Source organism: Rhyacophila brunnea, unplaced genomic scaffold (genome assembly GCF_057557595.1).
Source record: "Rhyacophila brunnea isolate RB1 unplaced genomic scaffold, BYU_Rbru_1.0 scaffold_13, whole genome shotgun sequence".
Classification (NCBI taxonomy): Eukaryota; Metazoa; Arthropoda; class Insecta; order Trichoptera; family Rhyacophilidae; genus Rhyacophila; species Rhyacophila brunnea.
In genome coordinates this window covers 74,070-91,676 of record NW_028232785.1, presented here as the reverse complement: position 1 = coordinate 91,676, position 17,607 = coordinate 74,070, and the positions used below count along the sequence as shown (strand labels likewise).

The 17,607-nt window shown below is 38.4% G+C and overlaps 1 protein-coding gene across 1 annotated transcript; it reads left to right on the top strand.

Annotated features, from left to right (window-relative positions):
- Positions 1 to 3,377: 3,377 nt before the first annotated feature.
- Positions 3,378 to 16,076, top strand: LOC147076052 (uncharacterized). The gene is made up of 10 exons (XM_085941536.1): positions 3,378 to 3,598; positions 5,403 to 5,525; positions 6,240 to 6,691; positions 7,592 to 7,870; positions 8,535 to 8,720; positions 9,713 to 9,875; positions 10,449 to 10,660; positions 12,135 to 12,269; positions 14,224 to 14,376; positions 15,032 to 16,076. Exons 1-10 carry the CDS (start codon positions 3,452 to 3,454, stop codon positions 15,177 to 15,179), a joined length of 1,998 nt encoding a protein of 665 aa, XP_085797662.1. The 5' UTR covers positions 3,378 to 3,451; the 3' UTR covers positions 15,180 to 16,076.
- The last annotated feature ends 1,531 nt before the right edge of the window (positions 16,077 to 17,607 follow it).

Genomic DNA, 17,607 nt, shown 5'->3' with positions numbered 1-17,607 from the left:
TCGAAGGAAACGAAGGGTCGCTCTGCCTGAACGACGCATGTGTCGAGTTAGCCGCCAATGACGCAGGATTCATCAATCTTAATAAAGGATTATTGCAAAACTCGAAAACACTCCCAGAAGGAAAACACACAGCTGTTGATAATTTGGCATGTTTCAATGGGGCATGTATCGGAATGAACGACAAGAAGCCTTTCATGGGATACCTGATGACCGGAAAAGACAACAATGTATTGAATATCCAACAGAGCAACGGATTTTTATGCTCGGAGGGCAACTGCTTGCACATCATGGGATCCGCTGAGGATACCAATAATGTCCTGACGAAACTGAACGATAACGGAATCAAGGCCGCGATGGCTACGAATGTCGAGATTTGCAGTGAGACCTGCAAAGACTTGACGGTCGACCAGAACTAACCCGGGTTGTTGTGATTGTGAAGAAGTCATGGTGACATAGGTCAGTGATTCTTAATTACTCAGAGAACTAACCTGGCTGATAAATTAGTTATGTTATTAATATTATTGTTACCTGCATTAAATTTAATAATATAAAAATACAAGAATAATTGCATTTTATGTGTTGACCATTTTATTAAGTTGATGATGACGACCATGGCCCCCCACAAGGGGGGGCTGACAGGGCTCTAGCCTGGGGGCCCGGGCTCAGCGGGTCTATTCTATACACAAGGCGACTATCGACCGCTAAAGTAGTATTTATTCATATTGTATGTAGGTATTATAATTGTAACAATAAGTTAGACGTCTAAACTCACTCTAAACAGTCAAAACTGTCTATCTCGCTCTAAATTTTATCACAGCCAAGAGAGGTGCTTCTAGTATTCTCTTTGACTTCATACTACGGAAGTCAATACCACCCGACCGAGGCATACCTGTTACCCCCTCGGTGAAGCTATGCGACCTGGAATACGCCGATGACGCTGTCCTATTCGACAACTCAATCGAGGGCATTCAAGAGACAATCGACAGGTTGCATAACAACTCCTCTCGCTTTGGTTTGAAAATCAACGCGAAGAAAACCAATGTCTTGTGTAATAGCACCTGTCCTGATCCAGATTTCCCTTTGATTAGCGACGGACAAAACATCGAGAGCGTCGACAGCTTCAAGTACCTGGGGGTATACATCACGGGAGATGGCATTTTGCAGAAAGAGATCGCTATCCGAATGGGAATAGCTGGAGCAACATTCAACTCGATGCGGAATATCTGGGACTCACGATTGTACTCGGTCAAAACCAAATGCCGCCTATTCGACGCTTGCATTCTGACGGTGCTGCTTTACGGTAGCGAATCATGGTACCTTACGAAGGCTCTGAGCAGCCGTATACTGGGCTTCGAAAACAGATGTTTGCGACGAATACTGGGTGTGACTTTAGGAGCAACGAGGAGATAAGAGAACGCACCAAGCAGCCTCTCATCACGCTGAAAGTGAAGAGGCGACGTTGGACCTGGCTCGGCCACATGCTGCGGATGCCAGAAGAGAACTTCAACCTGGCTTGCCTGTTCTTCAAGCCGACCGGATTCCGGCGTTCTGGAAGGCCGCTAAATACAATCTACAGAGTGTATACGGCGGAGCTACGGGATGCTGGTTTGACCTGGAACGAAGCAAGAAGACTGGCGAGTGACAGGGATTCTTGGAGGCGCCGCGTGGTGTCCATATGCTCCAGCTAAGGAGCGGATATGACAAAAGAAGAAGAAGAAGAAGAGAGGTGCTGTTAAAATATAGCACCTATTGCAACAATTACAACCATCTTATTGTAATTGTTACAATAAGTGCAAACACTTTGATACAAACCTACCCTAGCTAGCCGTCGTAGTTATCATTTTATCACTTAAGCGGTCAATAATTAGTATAGAATAGACCCGCTGGAAGGGCCCGCGTGGCGAGTCGACCAGATAAGTGATATAAACACACATCACAAACTCTCTCTAATAGTAAAAAAAAGTCGCTTGCGGCGCTATTTTTCTTCAATAATGTTATCATTTAAAATTATGTGGTTGACAATACTATTTTTAATTGTGTTTCGATACTCGACAACTCCATAATTCAAATAAATGTATTAAAATATACAAAAAAACACTAAATATACACATTAATTTTACCGCATACACTATTTGAAAAACGCTACTGTAGAGCGTCACACTTCTTTTATCTTTAGCGATAGGTAGAGGGGGGGGGGGCGCCAAAGATATTAGCCTGGAGATCCAGGGGGACCAGTCGCAAGCACTTTCACTCTCTACACCGCGCAACACACGTCAATCTACCTTATTGGTCCTGCAATCGCTTCTTATATTAGAATGTTTAGTGTCTGTTTGTGTTGTCCACGCTGTTATGTCTTTGAGACATGCTGCGTCAGAATATTAAAGCAAATATTGGATGCATCACATGGTTGCATCAATCCAATCCAGAAATACCTAGAATGTCGAAAGAAGGGAGACCAACCCTTAATTACAGACTCAACGTGTCTGGTTATGGGGAATAAATCCGTAGGTAATGGTACATGACGGTAGGCGCGAGATGTAGCGATGGACCAAGGGAAGTGGTGAAACCTTAGCTTACCGTATGCCCTAAATACTAGGCCGTAATAAGGTAAAGTAAGGTACTTATCTTTTATAATATTATTACATATTATTTGTATGTCTACGATTTTATTAAAACGAATTATTGCTGCTGTTATATAATCATCATCACCATCATCAGCTTGAATCTATCCACTGCTGGATGAAGGCCTCTTCAAGCTGCTTCCACCTCTCTAGGTCCTGTGCGTTGCGCTGCCACGTACTTCCGCAGAACTTTATCATTTCATCGATCCAGCGGCCTCTAGGTCTACCTTGCGGACGTTTTGTACCTCTCGGATACCACTGGATGACTAAATTTGTCCAACGATTGTCTCGTCTTCGAGCTTCCATTCCATTTGAGGCTTTTAATTAACTCTATTACATCGCAAACTCTTGTCTGCTTCCTTATCCACTCATTCCTCTTTTTGTCATTTCGCGTTATGCCCAGCTTGCACACCTCCATACCGTATTGTGCTACTCTAAGTTTCTGGATCTCTCTTTTACTTAGGGTCCATGTTTCACACGCATATGTGATTACGGGAAGCACACACTAGTTGAACACTTTGCGCTTTAGGCACAGTGGAAGGTCACTTTTGAAGACATTATTCAGGCGGCCAAAAGGACTCCAGCCTAGCTTTACTCTGCGAACAATTATTTCATCAAAATATACATCTATCTATAAACACTAATTGTTGTTAAATAAAGAGGTTTATTTATTGATTATATTTTTACTCGAAAATTTTATAACACTTTTATACATATGGCAATTATATCGAAGGTCTCTGTTTCTGACCATAGACTAATTTCTGACGTTTCAATCAACAACACACAAATATTGCACAAAATTATTGGGATAAATTCAATAAAACCTTAAAATGTCGGAATATTTGGATGAATCAATAAACCAAAAGACCTGCAGAACATGCCTCGTCGTTTCGGACGGCATGACATCGATTTTAGAAACAAAAACGAGTCAAAACGTCGCTATTAAAGATATCATTATGACTGTCACAAACGTACAGGTCGGCTATTATTAAGTTATTTCTTATTTATTTAAGTTTAATTGTATTATTTATTCATTTATCTTATTGCTAGGATATTAAGGTAAAGTTGGGTGACATATTTGGTTCAATTTAAATTCAATTTACAAGTTAAAATACGATAAGAAAAAAGAAAAAATATATGTTATTAAATTTTCAATCTATAAGCTATATTAATTGATTGGTTATAATTATGGTATCAATTATATTATTAAGTTGGTTCCATGAATAAACAAAACACGAAGAAACAGAATGGTGACAAAATAGAACACGAAGAAACAGAACGCTGACAAAACAAAACACCAATAAACAGAACTACGACATTTCAGGAAAAGTATAACATTTTTAATAATGAAATTGTCGTATCTCTATATATTATGTTGTATAGATTTTTAATAATACAAGTTTTCAATACAGTCGAACTCAGTTATTACGATCACGGAAATAGCGAGATCTCAGATGTAATGAGGAAACATTCGTTGACATTTCAGTTTATGATTTTCTCCATACATTTATTCACTTTTATAACGAGCTACTTATCGGATATACCGAGCAAAATTTTTCTTAAAACTGTTAATGTGTCGATCGTTTAAAACATTTTCGACCCTAAGCAATAAAATCCAACCGTAGACCGAAGCCGCTGGGATCTGATTACGTTTATGACACTAGTCAAGTGTCTAAGTACCTAATTGGTGTTTTCGCCGACATCTTTTCTTTAATCTAAGCCGACATCATTGAAAAAGTATCCACGCATATGGTTGAAATTTCATGTAAAAAATCCAAGCTGAAGTCAGTAGGTACCTACCAGCGTCCATTACAATAAACAACTTCTTTTGTAGTTCATGAATGTCATGCTTGTTTCGGGGAAAAATACTAATTGTGTATTTTTGTTTGAATTGCAACTTTTTGTGTTATGTGACCGCTCATTTAAAAATACCTATTCTCTGATATAACGAGTAATGCTTATAACGAGCAAATTCAGTCGGTCCCATCTTTCTCATAATCACCAAGTTCGACTGTATATGATGTTTTGCATTTCTAATTGCTGGAAAGCCTCAATTAAACGGGACTCTACTCAGTGTTGTCGACAAGCTCTAGGTATATCTCGTCTTAATCAATCTAATATGTTCAAAATGCGTGGGTGACTAGGTACAACGAAATGATGAGTTTAATAATAATTCTGTGGAGTTGTGCATGATTATCAAAATCATATTGAGGTTTTTACGCCGAATGGCCAACATGCAGTGATTATATATATTTAATATGTGTATATACAGTAGGCGCTCTGTAATCCGGCACCCATATTTTTTCATCTATGCCGGATTATCGGATTTCTATAGGAAATGATAAATAATCTGTCAAGAACAGGCATCGAACTGCTGAGCGAACGGCTCTCCGCTCTGTAATCCAGCAGTTTAATGTGAAACCTGCCGGATTATAGAGCAGGAGAGCTGAGTTGCAGAATGCCGGACTATTGGACGTGCCGGATTGGTGAACGCCGCATTACCGAGCGCCTACTGTATTTCTTTTATAAGTATTTAATTAATCGATATGACAAAAATGAATGTTTAAATATTTCTACTGGCTGTTCTGTTTTGTCACTGTTCTGTCTCTTCGTGTTCTATTTTGTCACCGTTCTGTTTATTCATGTCCTGTTTATTAACACAACCTAATGTAACCCAAAAATATGTAGATTGTGTTTGGTTTTGGGTTGTTTTTCATTAACTAGTGAAAACGTACCCTCATCTATGACTATAACGTATTTGAGTTATTTTAATGTTTCCAGATATCGGAGAAAGACGGTCTGACTCTGCTCGTCTGCGGCAAGTGCATTATAGATGCAGAAGGCGCCTACGACTTCAAAATACGCTGCGAAGCTTCGGATGTTGTACTCCGGACAAAAGCTGAGGTGATTTCCTTGTCCTGGTGTTATAGTCGTCTAGCATTTGTTTTAAGATAATCCATGAGACTTATAACTACTAATAAGTGCATGATTTACTCCAGCTCATAACATAGGGAAATGTAGAGGGCAGCAAAAACCTAAATAGATGGAGATTCTCAGCTAGGCTACTTCCATAAGTGGGATGTGGTAAGAATTTGGTTTACGAGTATGGGCGCTTAAAATATTCTACTTCTTTTATGGAGTGGAGAGCACACTTGTGAATCTATATCTACAAATAAGTCTGCAACGAAAAATGACTTGCAATCTAATCAATAACCCAGTATTTGAACCAATTGGGTGATATCCTTCCCCGCTCCATCCCTACATTATCGTGGGCAGTAATTTACTAGGCGCTTGAGGTAGATCTGTGCAATTCAGACATACTTATACAGAACGTTCACAAAGCAACATCGCACATACTACTAAACGTAAAAAAAACTCGACAATCTCTTAGTATATACTTATATTCTGGGCGTATGATCACTATCTATAGGTAGAAGAGTTCTTCGTCAAGCTCAGTACCTGATCATCGACTACCCGTTACGTCTTCCTTTCCCAGTACACCCCATTACCAAATGCACCCCATTTCATACAGTCCGCTTCCTCCTATCGATATAATTGCGACCACTGTAGTAAATAATTACAAAAATCTCTTTTATTAGCTTTATTTACTATTTTCAGAGCATGGCTGCGGCACCGCCCAAAGCAGAAGAAGAAACGAAACAGTACGAAGTCTTCGAAGTGAAGGAAGAAGTAGACATCAAACTCGACCCCTATATAAGTGACGACTTCCAGAATGATGACGATGATGACTACGATCCCATAGACTCAATATGCCTCAAAGAGAGTCTGGAACTCGAAGACAGCGAACTATACTATTTTACTAATAATAGTTCTCGAACTAAAAAATCTGTTAGTTCGCGTACTAGAAAATCCATTAGTTCCCGTAGTAAAAAATATAATAGTTCATCTTCTAATAAGTCTGTCGGTTCGATTTCTAAAAAAAAGAAGAAGAAAGACAGGCCCGACAAGGAGAGAGGGGTGAAGGTCAAAAATAAGAAAGTCCGTTTGAAATTGAAAGTGGATTCGTCGATAGACAACGAAGAAATCTATAAGGCTGACGGTAAAAAACAGTGAGTATTTTAAGAACCTATGTTTTAAATCAACGCATAATTCACGAGATTTGAAAATGTAACATTCCTTATTGAGCATACTTCTTCATATTGTGCCATCCCCTAGCGAAGATCGGCCACCATCAAGACGATCTTAGATTTGTCGTCTGCTACCCGGAACAGTTCAGTGGAGCTACACTCGTACCAATCATGGAGGTTTTTAACCCATGAAATGCGGCGCCGTCCTCTGCTACGCTTACCATTGATCTTTCCTTGAATGACAAGTATGGGAATACTGTACTTTTGTCCTCTCATAATGTGGCCGAGGTACTGTAGTTTCCTGGTTTTGATACTACGCAGAACTTCTCAGTCCTTTCCATTCGATTGAGAACTTCAACATTTGTCACCCGGTCAGTCCAAGGAATTTTGAGGATGCATCTATACAGCCACATCTCGAAAGCTTCAAGTCTCCGTGGCATCTCTTGGTTTAGCGTCCATACTTCCATACCACAGAAAAGAATTGAGAGAACATAACAACGTACCATACGCGGTCTCAGACTTAGGTTAAGGTCTCGATTGCTAAGGAGGCGTCTCATTATGAGAAAGGCACTCCTTGCGATCTCAATGCTAGTTTTTATTTCCTGAGATTGATCTCATTTCTCATTGATTGATTGAGCATACATAACTTGAAAATACCTCCATAATGCTACGCCTAGCGGGATGATCCCGCATCCAGTGGATTCGTCTATATGCGCTTTACCAATTGAGCCATGTTTGACCTACTTAATTACAACGAAATTAACTATGTACCAGTATTTACATCTTGAAGCAAATTATAATTCTGAGGTTGTCCCAAATTATGTATCTTTCATTTCTATCAAATAATTTTCCATTGAGTTAATTGATCATGCGTATTTACAGAACGTACACGTGCCAATTCTGCAAGGCGATATTCCGCAGTGCCCATATACAGCGGAAGCACCTGAAGAGGGTCCACGGGATGGTTTTCGTCCTGCCGACGGCTGACGAATCACTGACCGATCACGCGCCAGATGCGGACGGCGATGCGAAACAAGACGGCGACTCCGAATACAAGTGTCCGGAGTGCGAATTCAAGACCGAGACATTCAGTTTACTAAAGAGGCATACCCTTCTTCACACTGGGGACAAGCCCATATTCTGTGATGAATGTAATTACAGGTGAGTTTGTGTATTAAGTTATAACAAAGTTGTTGAAAAAACGACATAGCATAAATGAATGATATTGAAGCAAAAAATAGACCTCTGCTGCTTTATTCCACGTACCCACCGCGAGTTGAATGTATTGCGCTGCGAGTAGTTATTACTTTGGTTACTCTACGCAACTCAAATCCATGCAGCGGAAAGATCCACCAATCGCGCGCGCAACAGTGTAAATTAGTTGCATGGCATATTATTTACGTCTTTTTTAATGAGCATGCTCCAGTGGCGAAGGGTGAAGGTAGGCTGTTATGATCCGACATAAGTAGTGCACACTAAACATTGTTAGTCAAACGTATTTATTTTCATTGAACTAACACTACAATGTGTAGTTATTGTTTGTTAGGTTTTAATAATTCAATTAAACCCTGCCTAAATCAAACCATAGTAAACCATCTAAAATTATGTACTGCAGTATATATAATGCAGAAGAATATTTTTTTATCTATTATGGCTACTATTACGATTAGTGGCGAAAGGTAGAGGTAGGGTGTGTACATCCAAAAAAAAACACCATCAACACCATCTCTTCATAATTTAATTGACATTGTGTAAATATTTAAATTCAAATTTAAACTGTTCCCGTTCGAAGTTGAACAAAGAAGTGTATTTTTCTCTTTGCCAGATGTGTGGACGTCGGATCCTTGGTGAAGCACAAGAGGAAGCACAGCGGAGACCGGCCGTACGCGTGCGACAAGTGCGTGTACCGAGGGACCACGCCTTATTCTCTGAAAACGCACATGGCAACACACAGCGCAGCTAAGCCCTACTCCTGCCAGCTGTGCCCCTTCACCTGCAAGCTGTCCAGTAGGTTGGGACGCCATTTTTATATATTTTGATTAAATTACGTAACTTTAAGTGAGTCAACGTTATTGCTAGCTTCGATTCTGGCTGGAAACAATCATTCATTGTTTTAATAATTTCTCGTGTTCAATCTTGTTTAATTTTGGCTTCTACCATCATCGATATTATTCCTGCCTAGTACCTATCCAGAAATATCCGTTGGACTTCTAACCAGTAACACATATTGTAATATTCAAACTTTATGTTAGTATACGAGTAAGTGTTATGTGATTAATATGTTATAAAGTGGAAAATAAATGGACAAGATTAATTTAATTAATAGGTATCTTTTAATATCTCCAACCACCGCCATCTTTAGATTAATAAAGCCTGAGCATAACTTTTTGCGCAAGCAATGAGTGGTCCACCGCTATACTATTTATTGAAAACGTACTTGCAAGCAGAGCTTGGTATTCTATAATGACTGAAGAGTATAAATAAGTTATTAGTTATTGTCGTTTAGAATCGACTGTCACATTGACAAACGTCCTAGTGTATTATGATATTATTATACACAGAAGAAGTTTACTTACTTTGACCGTCACTTCAAATTATTAATAACACAGAACCACTAAATCAGATAAACTCCAAGGTCTCCAAGATACGTTAAAATAATCTGAAAGAAATCTGAAACTAAGAATACTCCGACAAGTGAACACGACAGACGCGTCAGTATGAGCACTATAGATAATGACAGGTCATCCATAAACAACGGGAGGGGCGAAAAGTAGGACCAGTCGTGTAATGTATCGGCTTCCTTCTTCAGTGGGCAATGCTCCAACCCATAACAATTTAAATATCCAAAAATAATTGCAGGCTTTGTATAAAAGAATCGTATAAAATTGATTCAAGCTGACAGACACACTTTTCGCTTTATGGAATAATATGACTAGTGGTAATTTGAAATACACATTGTTTATTGACTTATTGTGTTTAATTGTTACCGGCACAATTTGGCAGTCTGATACAGCACGTGGCGCGGCGACACGAGAGGCGGAAAGATCACGCGTGTCCCACCTGCGGAAAGCGATTCTTCAGCGTCTCCCACATGAGGATTCACCAGCGAGTGCACTCGGGGGAGAAACCCCACGTCTGCGACAAATGCGGCACCGCTTTCTCACAGGTTTGTTCACGCTATATCTCTTGGAGCAGGGTTTACTTTCAAAAGGTGTAACCTACATACAATCATTTTATAAAAACGTTAATTATTCAGAAACATACTTATTTATAAAAATATGTTGCCTGTTGGGACTCGAATCCGCATTAATCGGATTCCAGCTAATGTGCTTTACCAATTTAGCCACTTGCGCCCCACCTAATAATGACGAAATTAACTAATAGTAATGTGACTGAAGCGTTTCTCTAATTGCCAAACAACTTTTGTGGTTTGAAGATTATTTCCAACAGGTAGGTATGTTTCTAAGGGATTTCCAAAAGAATGTAATATTCTTTATTGAAAACAATTATTATGTTCAATGAAGAATGTTACATTCCCAAATCTTGAGAATTAGTCGTTGAATAAAAGAAAATGGTTTTTATTTTCATAAATGGTGCGGCAAATTATTTTTTTCAGTCTGTACTAACTGACCACTATTTGTCACCATGAATCAGAGGCTAGAACACTCGCTGCGTGTTCTGCAAGTCCAAGGTTCACACCTCTGCTCTACCAACTAACTTCTCTGTTGTCTCTTTTCAGAAATCCAACCTGGAGAAGCACTCGTCACTGATGCATGCGCCAGACGGGGACACGTCGACACGGCGCAAGTTCGCGTGCGACCAGTGCAGTTACCGCGCCAACACGCTCTACACTCTCCGGAATCACACGCTCAAGCACTCAGGAGAAAAGCCGGCCGTCTGCGATTTGTGTGACTACAAGTGTATATCCATCAGCGCACTCAAACTACACAAGTCAGTTGAATTTATAACACCGCTTTCATTGAACTCGCCGCACTTAAGTGGAATATATATTGTTATTTCAAACGATTCGGTTGATTACAATTGGATATCAGTCGACCCACTAAAATTACACAAGTCAGTTAAATTCATAACACAACTTTCAATTCTCTCGCTCTCATGTAAGTGGAATATATCAATATTTTCAAGCAATTTTCTTGATTACAATAATTACATATCGGTCAGCCTCTATAAATTGCACAATTTAATTAGATTCATAAATCTTCTTTCATTGAGACGATCTCACGTAAGTGGAATGTATTGATATTTCAAAGTGATTTGGTTGATCAACAATTTGGTGAAATTTTTTGATTCTTTAAGTAGGTATGTATTTTGGGAGCTAGGCAAAATGAGTGTGTAAGGTAAACGCATGCGACAGAAGTGAAAATTTTGTTCTATCTATTCTCTGCCATGTAGAATTGTGTATTTTAATGTGTTTGGAATTTTTTGAATAATAATATAATAGTTTTTTTTGGCATCTGTTAAGAGCGTACTTCAGTGAAACGGCAAATAATTTTCAACAGTAGGTGCGATGAAATTTCTCACTAGTCGACAATCGGAGACCGACCGTCGAGGTGTCCGCAAGTCGATTTGTTTTGTCATGGTGTCAGATGAAAATATTCTTAAATAGTGTAAAGATGACTAAAAACTTTACGTATGTACTTAAAAAAGAAAACATGTCAATGAATATACTATTATTATTAGTAATATAACAATAAACATAACATTAAATGGATGCATGTTGGATTTCTATGACAAAATATATTTCGTTCGGCACGCATCATTTGCACAATCCGCGCATCGCCTAGCCACGATCTTTTTAGACCATGCCTCAACTGAAGTATAGCCTTAATACTAACACAAACTAATAGTTTCATTAAAAATTTATTGAATATACGTAATTTGAAAACATCTCATGCATATAAACACTAGAAAAAAATACGATAGCCGACGGGACTTAATTTACCTTAATTTAATATATTAAAACCGATAGCCAACATTATAATGCAATTCGATAAGCATTTCATGCAACAACTACTATTTAAAATAGTCATAATTATCCAAGATGCCCGTAGCTTAATTGGAAAAGCATACTTGCGCGAATTCAGCAGATACAGGTTCAAGTCCCGTCGGGTATCGTATTTTTTTTCTACAAAATGAATTTTTATAGTGTGTGAGATGTTTACTATGTATATTCAATATTATAGAATGTTACATTCTGAAATCTTGTGTCTTATTCGTTGAATAAAAAAAATGGTTTATTAAAATTTATTGATTTTTTTTTTCGAAAATCATAGGAATACGCGTAAAAAAGTGTCACTTCAAAAATCTATTCCGTGTGATACAGTATAATATTTAAGGGGTTCCGTTATGTTCACTTAATTGTATTATGGTAACTCACGCGTGGTTAATGTTATTTTTCTTGCAGGCAAAGACACGTGGGTGATGCAAGGCACGCGTGCGATACGTGCCCGTACCGATGCTACACACTGGGTCGGCTGAAGGCACATAAACGACGGCACACTGGCGAAAGACCGTATCCTTGTACTAAATGTGATTACAGGTAAAAAAAATACAATCGTGGATTTTTAGCAACCTAAGACCTGACTTAGACCAAGCAAGCGAATGTTCGTTCTTCCTCCACTCCAGCTAAATTCTATCGATGTAAACGCTTTGTGGCAAGGAGTGGGGGAAGAATGAACATTCGGTCACTTGGTCTAAATGCACTTTAATAATATGTACTGTAGCTGTCGACACTCCCGATCTAAAGATTCTTTATACTTAGATACTTAGAGGTGTATACTGCACATCAGGAAAGATGGCGCATATGGATGCCATACAGCGCCTCCAAGAATCCCTACCTCTATACAGTATTCTTGCGTCTCTTCAGGTCATGCCAGCATCTCATAGATCTGCTGTATACACTCTGTGGATGGTATTTACCGGTCATCCGGGACGCCAGAATCCGGTTAGCATGAAGAACTGCCCATCAGGTGGCCATTAGATATAATTATCATGTTATTTAAATGTGGTAATTAAATATTAATTAAAAGGTCCACAGTGAATAGGCTAACACAACTGCTGACCTGTTAATCAATATTTAATTACCACATTTAAATATCATGTTAATTATGTATATATCTAATGGCCAACTAATGCAAACGCGCCAGTCGCGAAATGAGTTAAGGCATCCGCAGCAGGCGGCCAAGCCAGGTTCATCATCGCTTATTCACTTTCAGAATTCTTATCTCCGTGTTATTACTAAATTCATACACATGCCCAGTATCCGCGGCAAGTCTTTATTCTCGAAGCTCAGTATATGATTATCTGAGTTTTCGTAAGACGCCATGATCGCTACCGTAAAGCAGCACCATCATTGTAGTGTGGCACAACCGGTGTGAATCATATTTTTTTATGACTGGGAATATCTCAGGAGCAGTTACCCAAGACTGAGGTCACCACTCACTCAAGTGTGCTCTAAGTACAAAAAGACTGAACTAAACAACACCATGAGAATGCAAACATCGAATAGGCTTTAACTGAGTACAGTAGTGAGTCCCAGACATTCCGCAATGAGTGGAATATTGTGCCACCCCAAATTCAAATTTATTTTTACATATTATTGTGAACTTTACAAATTATAAATTTAAGACGTTCACAGCACGACATTTAAAAACAACGAAATAGATGCAGTATTAGAGAAACAGTATAAAGAGTAAATACAAAATTTATAAAGTAGATACCTACATGGAAGTAAACAGAATGAGCTAAGTACCCTATTTTAAGAATTTATAAAACAATGCCCACCTATACTCATCCTCACACAAGTGGAATATATCACGGTAGCGAGGGGTGGAGGTAGGCTGTTAAAATTCAACATAAATAGTGCACACTAAACTTTGTCAATCATACTTATTTGTATTCATTGATCTAATAATGCAATTTGCGGATGGTGCTGGTTAGTTTTTTAAAATTCATTTAGCCCTGCCTAAACCAAACCATAATCAATAAAAAATATTCTTCTGTCTATAAAATATCTAAATTATGTATGGTTTAATGGCATATGTTTAGATATTTTATAGACAAACAAATATTTTTTTACTTTTATCTACTATGGCTTGGATTAGGCAGGGTTTAGTTGAATTTTAAAAACTAACAAACACTATTATACACATTGTAGCTTAGTTCAAATAAAACAAATATGTATGACTGACAAAGATCAGCGTGCACTATATATGTCGGATATTAACAGCCTACCTCTACCCTTCGGCACTGATATATCAACATCCAAAGCGATTTGGTTGAACAGAGTTATTGCTCTCCCAATTGGCATTACCAATGGTAGATTGGTTCTACATCTTGGGAGAATAAACAATTATCGATGCTCCATTGCTCCTTACCCATCCATCCAAGAGCCATCTCCTGTGATGCGCACCTCCATATATTTAAAGTTGTCACAGTATTCAACTCGGTTATCTGTGATCTTGGATCCCGTTAATCCTCCGTTTGTCAAACAGGGCCAAGACGAGCTGCAGTTTGCGCAACCACATGGCGTCACACAAGAATGAGCAGGCGTACGCTTGCAAGAGATGTCCCTACCGTGCCAACTACAAGTCGAATCTTGTCAAGCATCAACAGAAGCTCTGCGGCAAAATGGGAAAACACATCACGTAAGGCAACCAGTCAATCCTTCATCTTTTCTCATAGGTGATAATCTCTGGAACACTGCAAGAAGAACACCTCTTGGTGCCATCTCGTCTACGAAAGTCGGAGATCCCACAAGACCGCTGGCAGGAATAATGAGGTGGCGCTTTTATGAAACCAATATATACCTATATTATTTTTAGCACTCCATCAGGCTATGAAGCCCAATGACAGTAGTGTAGTAAAACAATGACATAAATGTATTGTGACCTCACCTGAGTCCTCGGATGATAATTCAGTGCTTTACATGTTGGACTACGAGAGGTGCATTAGATTCTTCAGCTCTGATATTTGTTTTTTCCATGAGTTTTCATCTGTATAATGATTTACAGAACATATATCTCTACTTAAAAACAAATAAAACGACACATGCTAGTGGAAAGCCATTTAAAAGTGATGTTTTTGTCCATGTAGATTTTTTGACCATTTTAAAAAACATAAATTGCATAAAGTTTCATGACTGAAACACATGCAGTGGTTCTTGCAGGTGAAAAACCTGTATACACCACTTGTATTCTTTACCCCTTTTGAGCAGACTGGTGGGCCTTCAGTCTTCCATCGCCTACTATAAGTTTGAATCACCGAAATATACCTACAGTGTTTTTTTTATGTCTTTTACAGTGTTGCCAATACGAAACCTGCAGGAGACGGCAGCGCCAGAGATAAGGCGGCCATTTTTAATTTGGCCGCAGACAATGTAGACTACAAACCTGCTGTAGACAGTGATATAAAAGGAGACCTCGGAGGAATGAACAAAGTCAATCAGTAAAAATAATCAGATCGCACTGTGAATTATTTATCGAGTTTACATACATAACTTGCTGCATGTTTCAACAAGATTAGTGCAGGATTGCTCTAGAATCTAGAGCGTGTCGGCTTTTAATGTCATGTGCCTCAGGTTCGAATCTTTGGTTTGGCAAATACACATATTCTTTTTCAATTTGTGTTTGGAGTCAAGAATATGGACCTAATAGGTTGAGTGAGTGGCGGCTAACATCCATTCTTCGTAAAAATAAAAATCTCTTAATAAAAACCTCCACCCTGTGGAGGCCCATATGATCCTATTAGGATCGGACATGGTCAAAAGAAAGGGCTTGTTTTAAGGAGGGTTTCATAATTTTTTAAGACTAACCAATATAATCTCAATGAAAATAAATAAGTATGTCTGACAAAGTTAAGTGTGCACTATTTATGCATCCACGGTGCCCGCGCAGTTTAAGCGTTGGACTATCACGCCGTGGGTCTCAGGTTCGAATCATGGGTCTGGCAAGTACACATATTGTTTTTGAATTTGTGTGTGAGTCAGGGTATGGACCTAATAGGTTGAGCAAGTGGCTGACATCTATTTCTCGTAAAAAACAAAATTTGTTCCTAGATCCTATTAGGATCGGATATGGTCGGAAAAAAAATTATGTTGTATCCCCACAGCCTACATCCACCCTTCGCCACTGTTTCATACAGCGTTGTGATGTGCTGGCCACAAAATGAAAGTCACACTACATGTCTCAAATTCGATATTGCATTTGAAATGTGTGCGTAAAACGCAAGCTTATGTTATGTGTAAAGTTATTGCGTTTTGAACGGAAAAGTTGGAGTTTTTATGTTTATATAATATTATTATGTAAAGTAAAATTGAAATATAAATAAAATTCATAATGTTATAATAGTCAGTTTTTTCATTCCTTCATCATCGGTGTAACCACCCACTCCTCAGTCTCCTAGGAGTTCCTTCCACTACCTAAAGCCGGTTACATATGTAACTGCATACAGGTAACCGTCGATTCGTCTGTAATTTTGGCTCTGTACTTACCGTACCGTCGGTGACTTCCCCAGCAGATAATGTTGACGCCGATCATAGGTTACTTAGGGACATCAAATTAAGAAAAGATTTCGAACAATATATATTTTTTGGTTTACTTAAGGTCCTTTTAAACGTCAGTTCTGTTGTCCGTTCAGTCGAGGTGTCCGTTTTAGCCTGTGTAGTTTTGCAGCGGTGTATTTAGACGTTCAGTCGAGGTTTCATTGCAAGGTCTGTTCGGAATCGGCGGTACATATTTTTTATCCACTAAGAATGAATATTATTTTTATAATTACTTTATAAACATATTGGTTGGTTTAATGCAGTATCTATATTTAAAGAAATTATAATATTTCAATCCAAATTAGAATATGGCAACATACTAATTTACACGTCAATTTAACTGGCAACTCTAAAAATGGATACGATAACTCTTATGATAATCTATCCTGTCTTGTCTCCGTTTTGTTTTCTGTCGGCCGCTTCCGTTATGCATTTACACGTCAGTTTAACCGACAGCTCGACAGAAACGGAGACTGATTGGATAGCAAAACTGATCGTTTAAAAACATCTTTATATTGTCAACATTAGTTATTGTCACCGAAGGGTTGGCAACTTATCAACAAAATATGAAACACCTCAGAAACGTCCATCAGATTCTGACCAACATGTTTTATCAATTTAGCCACCTGCAATACGAGGAAATTAACCAATAATCAGGTGCTGCGCATCTATTCTATACACAAGACTACTATCCAGCGGCTATCGAGGGTAATTTTCATATTTTTGTATTGAAGTATTATAATTTGTATGAGATAGTTGTAATTGTTACAATAAGTGCTATGTTTTAACAATACCTCTTGGCTGTACTAACTTTTAGAGCGAGATAGACAATTTTGACTACTTAGACGGCTAACTTATGGAAATAATAATAATACCTCAATACAAACATGATAAACTACCCTTGATAACCGCTAATAGCGGCCGATAACAATCTTGTGTATAGAATAGATGCGCTGAAACGTTTATTAAATTTTTCATTAATATTGGCGACCTGCTTTTTCAACTTGAATCAATAATAGGTAATTGTCTTGATTTCTAACCGACGTCAGGATCTCTTCAAACTTTAGTGGTGGATTTATTAATAATTACTAGTCTTGTCCTGTCTGCTTCTGAAGTGTTTTCATGTAATGTATGTTCAATAAAGAAACTTACATACTTAAATCTCGTAAATTTTTTGTTGAATAAAAAGAAATAATTTATCTCTTCCTCTTTATCGGTTCATAAAGCCGCATTTATTCCAAGCGAGCGAACGTTTGTTCTTCCTCCACTTCAGCGAAATTCTCTTGACGTAAACGCTTTTTGTTGAGCGAGCATAAGAATTTCGCTGGGGTGGGGG

Coding starts and splice junctions, on each gene's coding strand:
- LOC147076052 (XM_085941536.1), top strand. CDS start 3,452: ATGTCGGAATATTTGGATGAATCAATAAACCAAAAGACCTGCAGAACA. Junction 7,871..8,534: donor TGTGATGAATGTAATTACAG/GTGAGTTTGTGT, acceptor TCTCTTTGCCAG/ATGTGTGGACGTCGGATCCT. Junction 8,721..9,712: donor ACCTGCAAGCTGTCCAGTAG/GTTGGGACGCCA, acceptor ACAATTTGGCAG/TCTGATACAGCACGTGGCGC.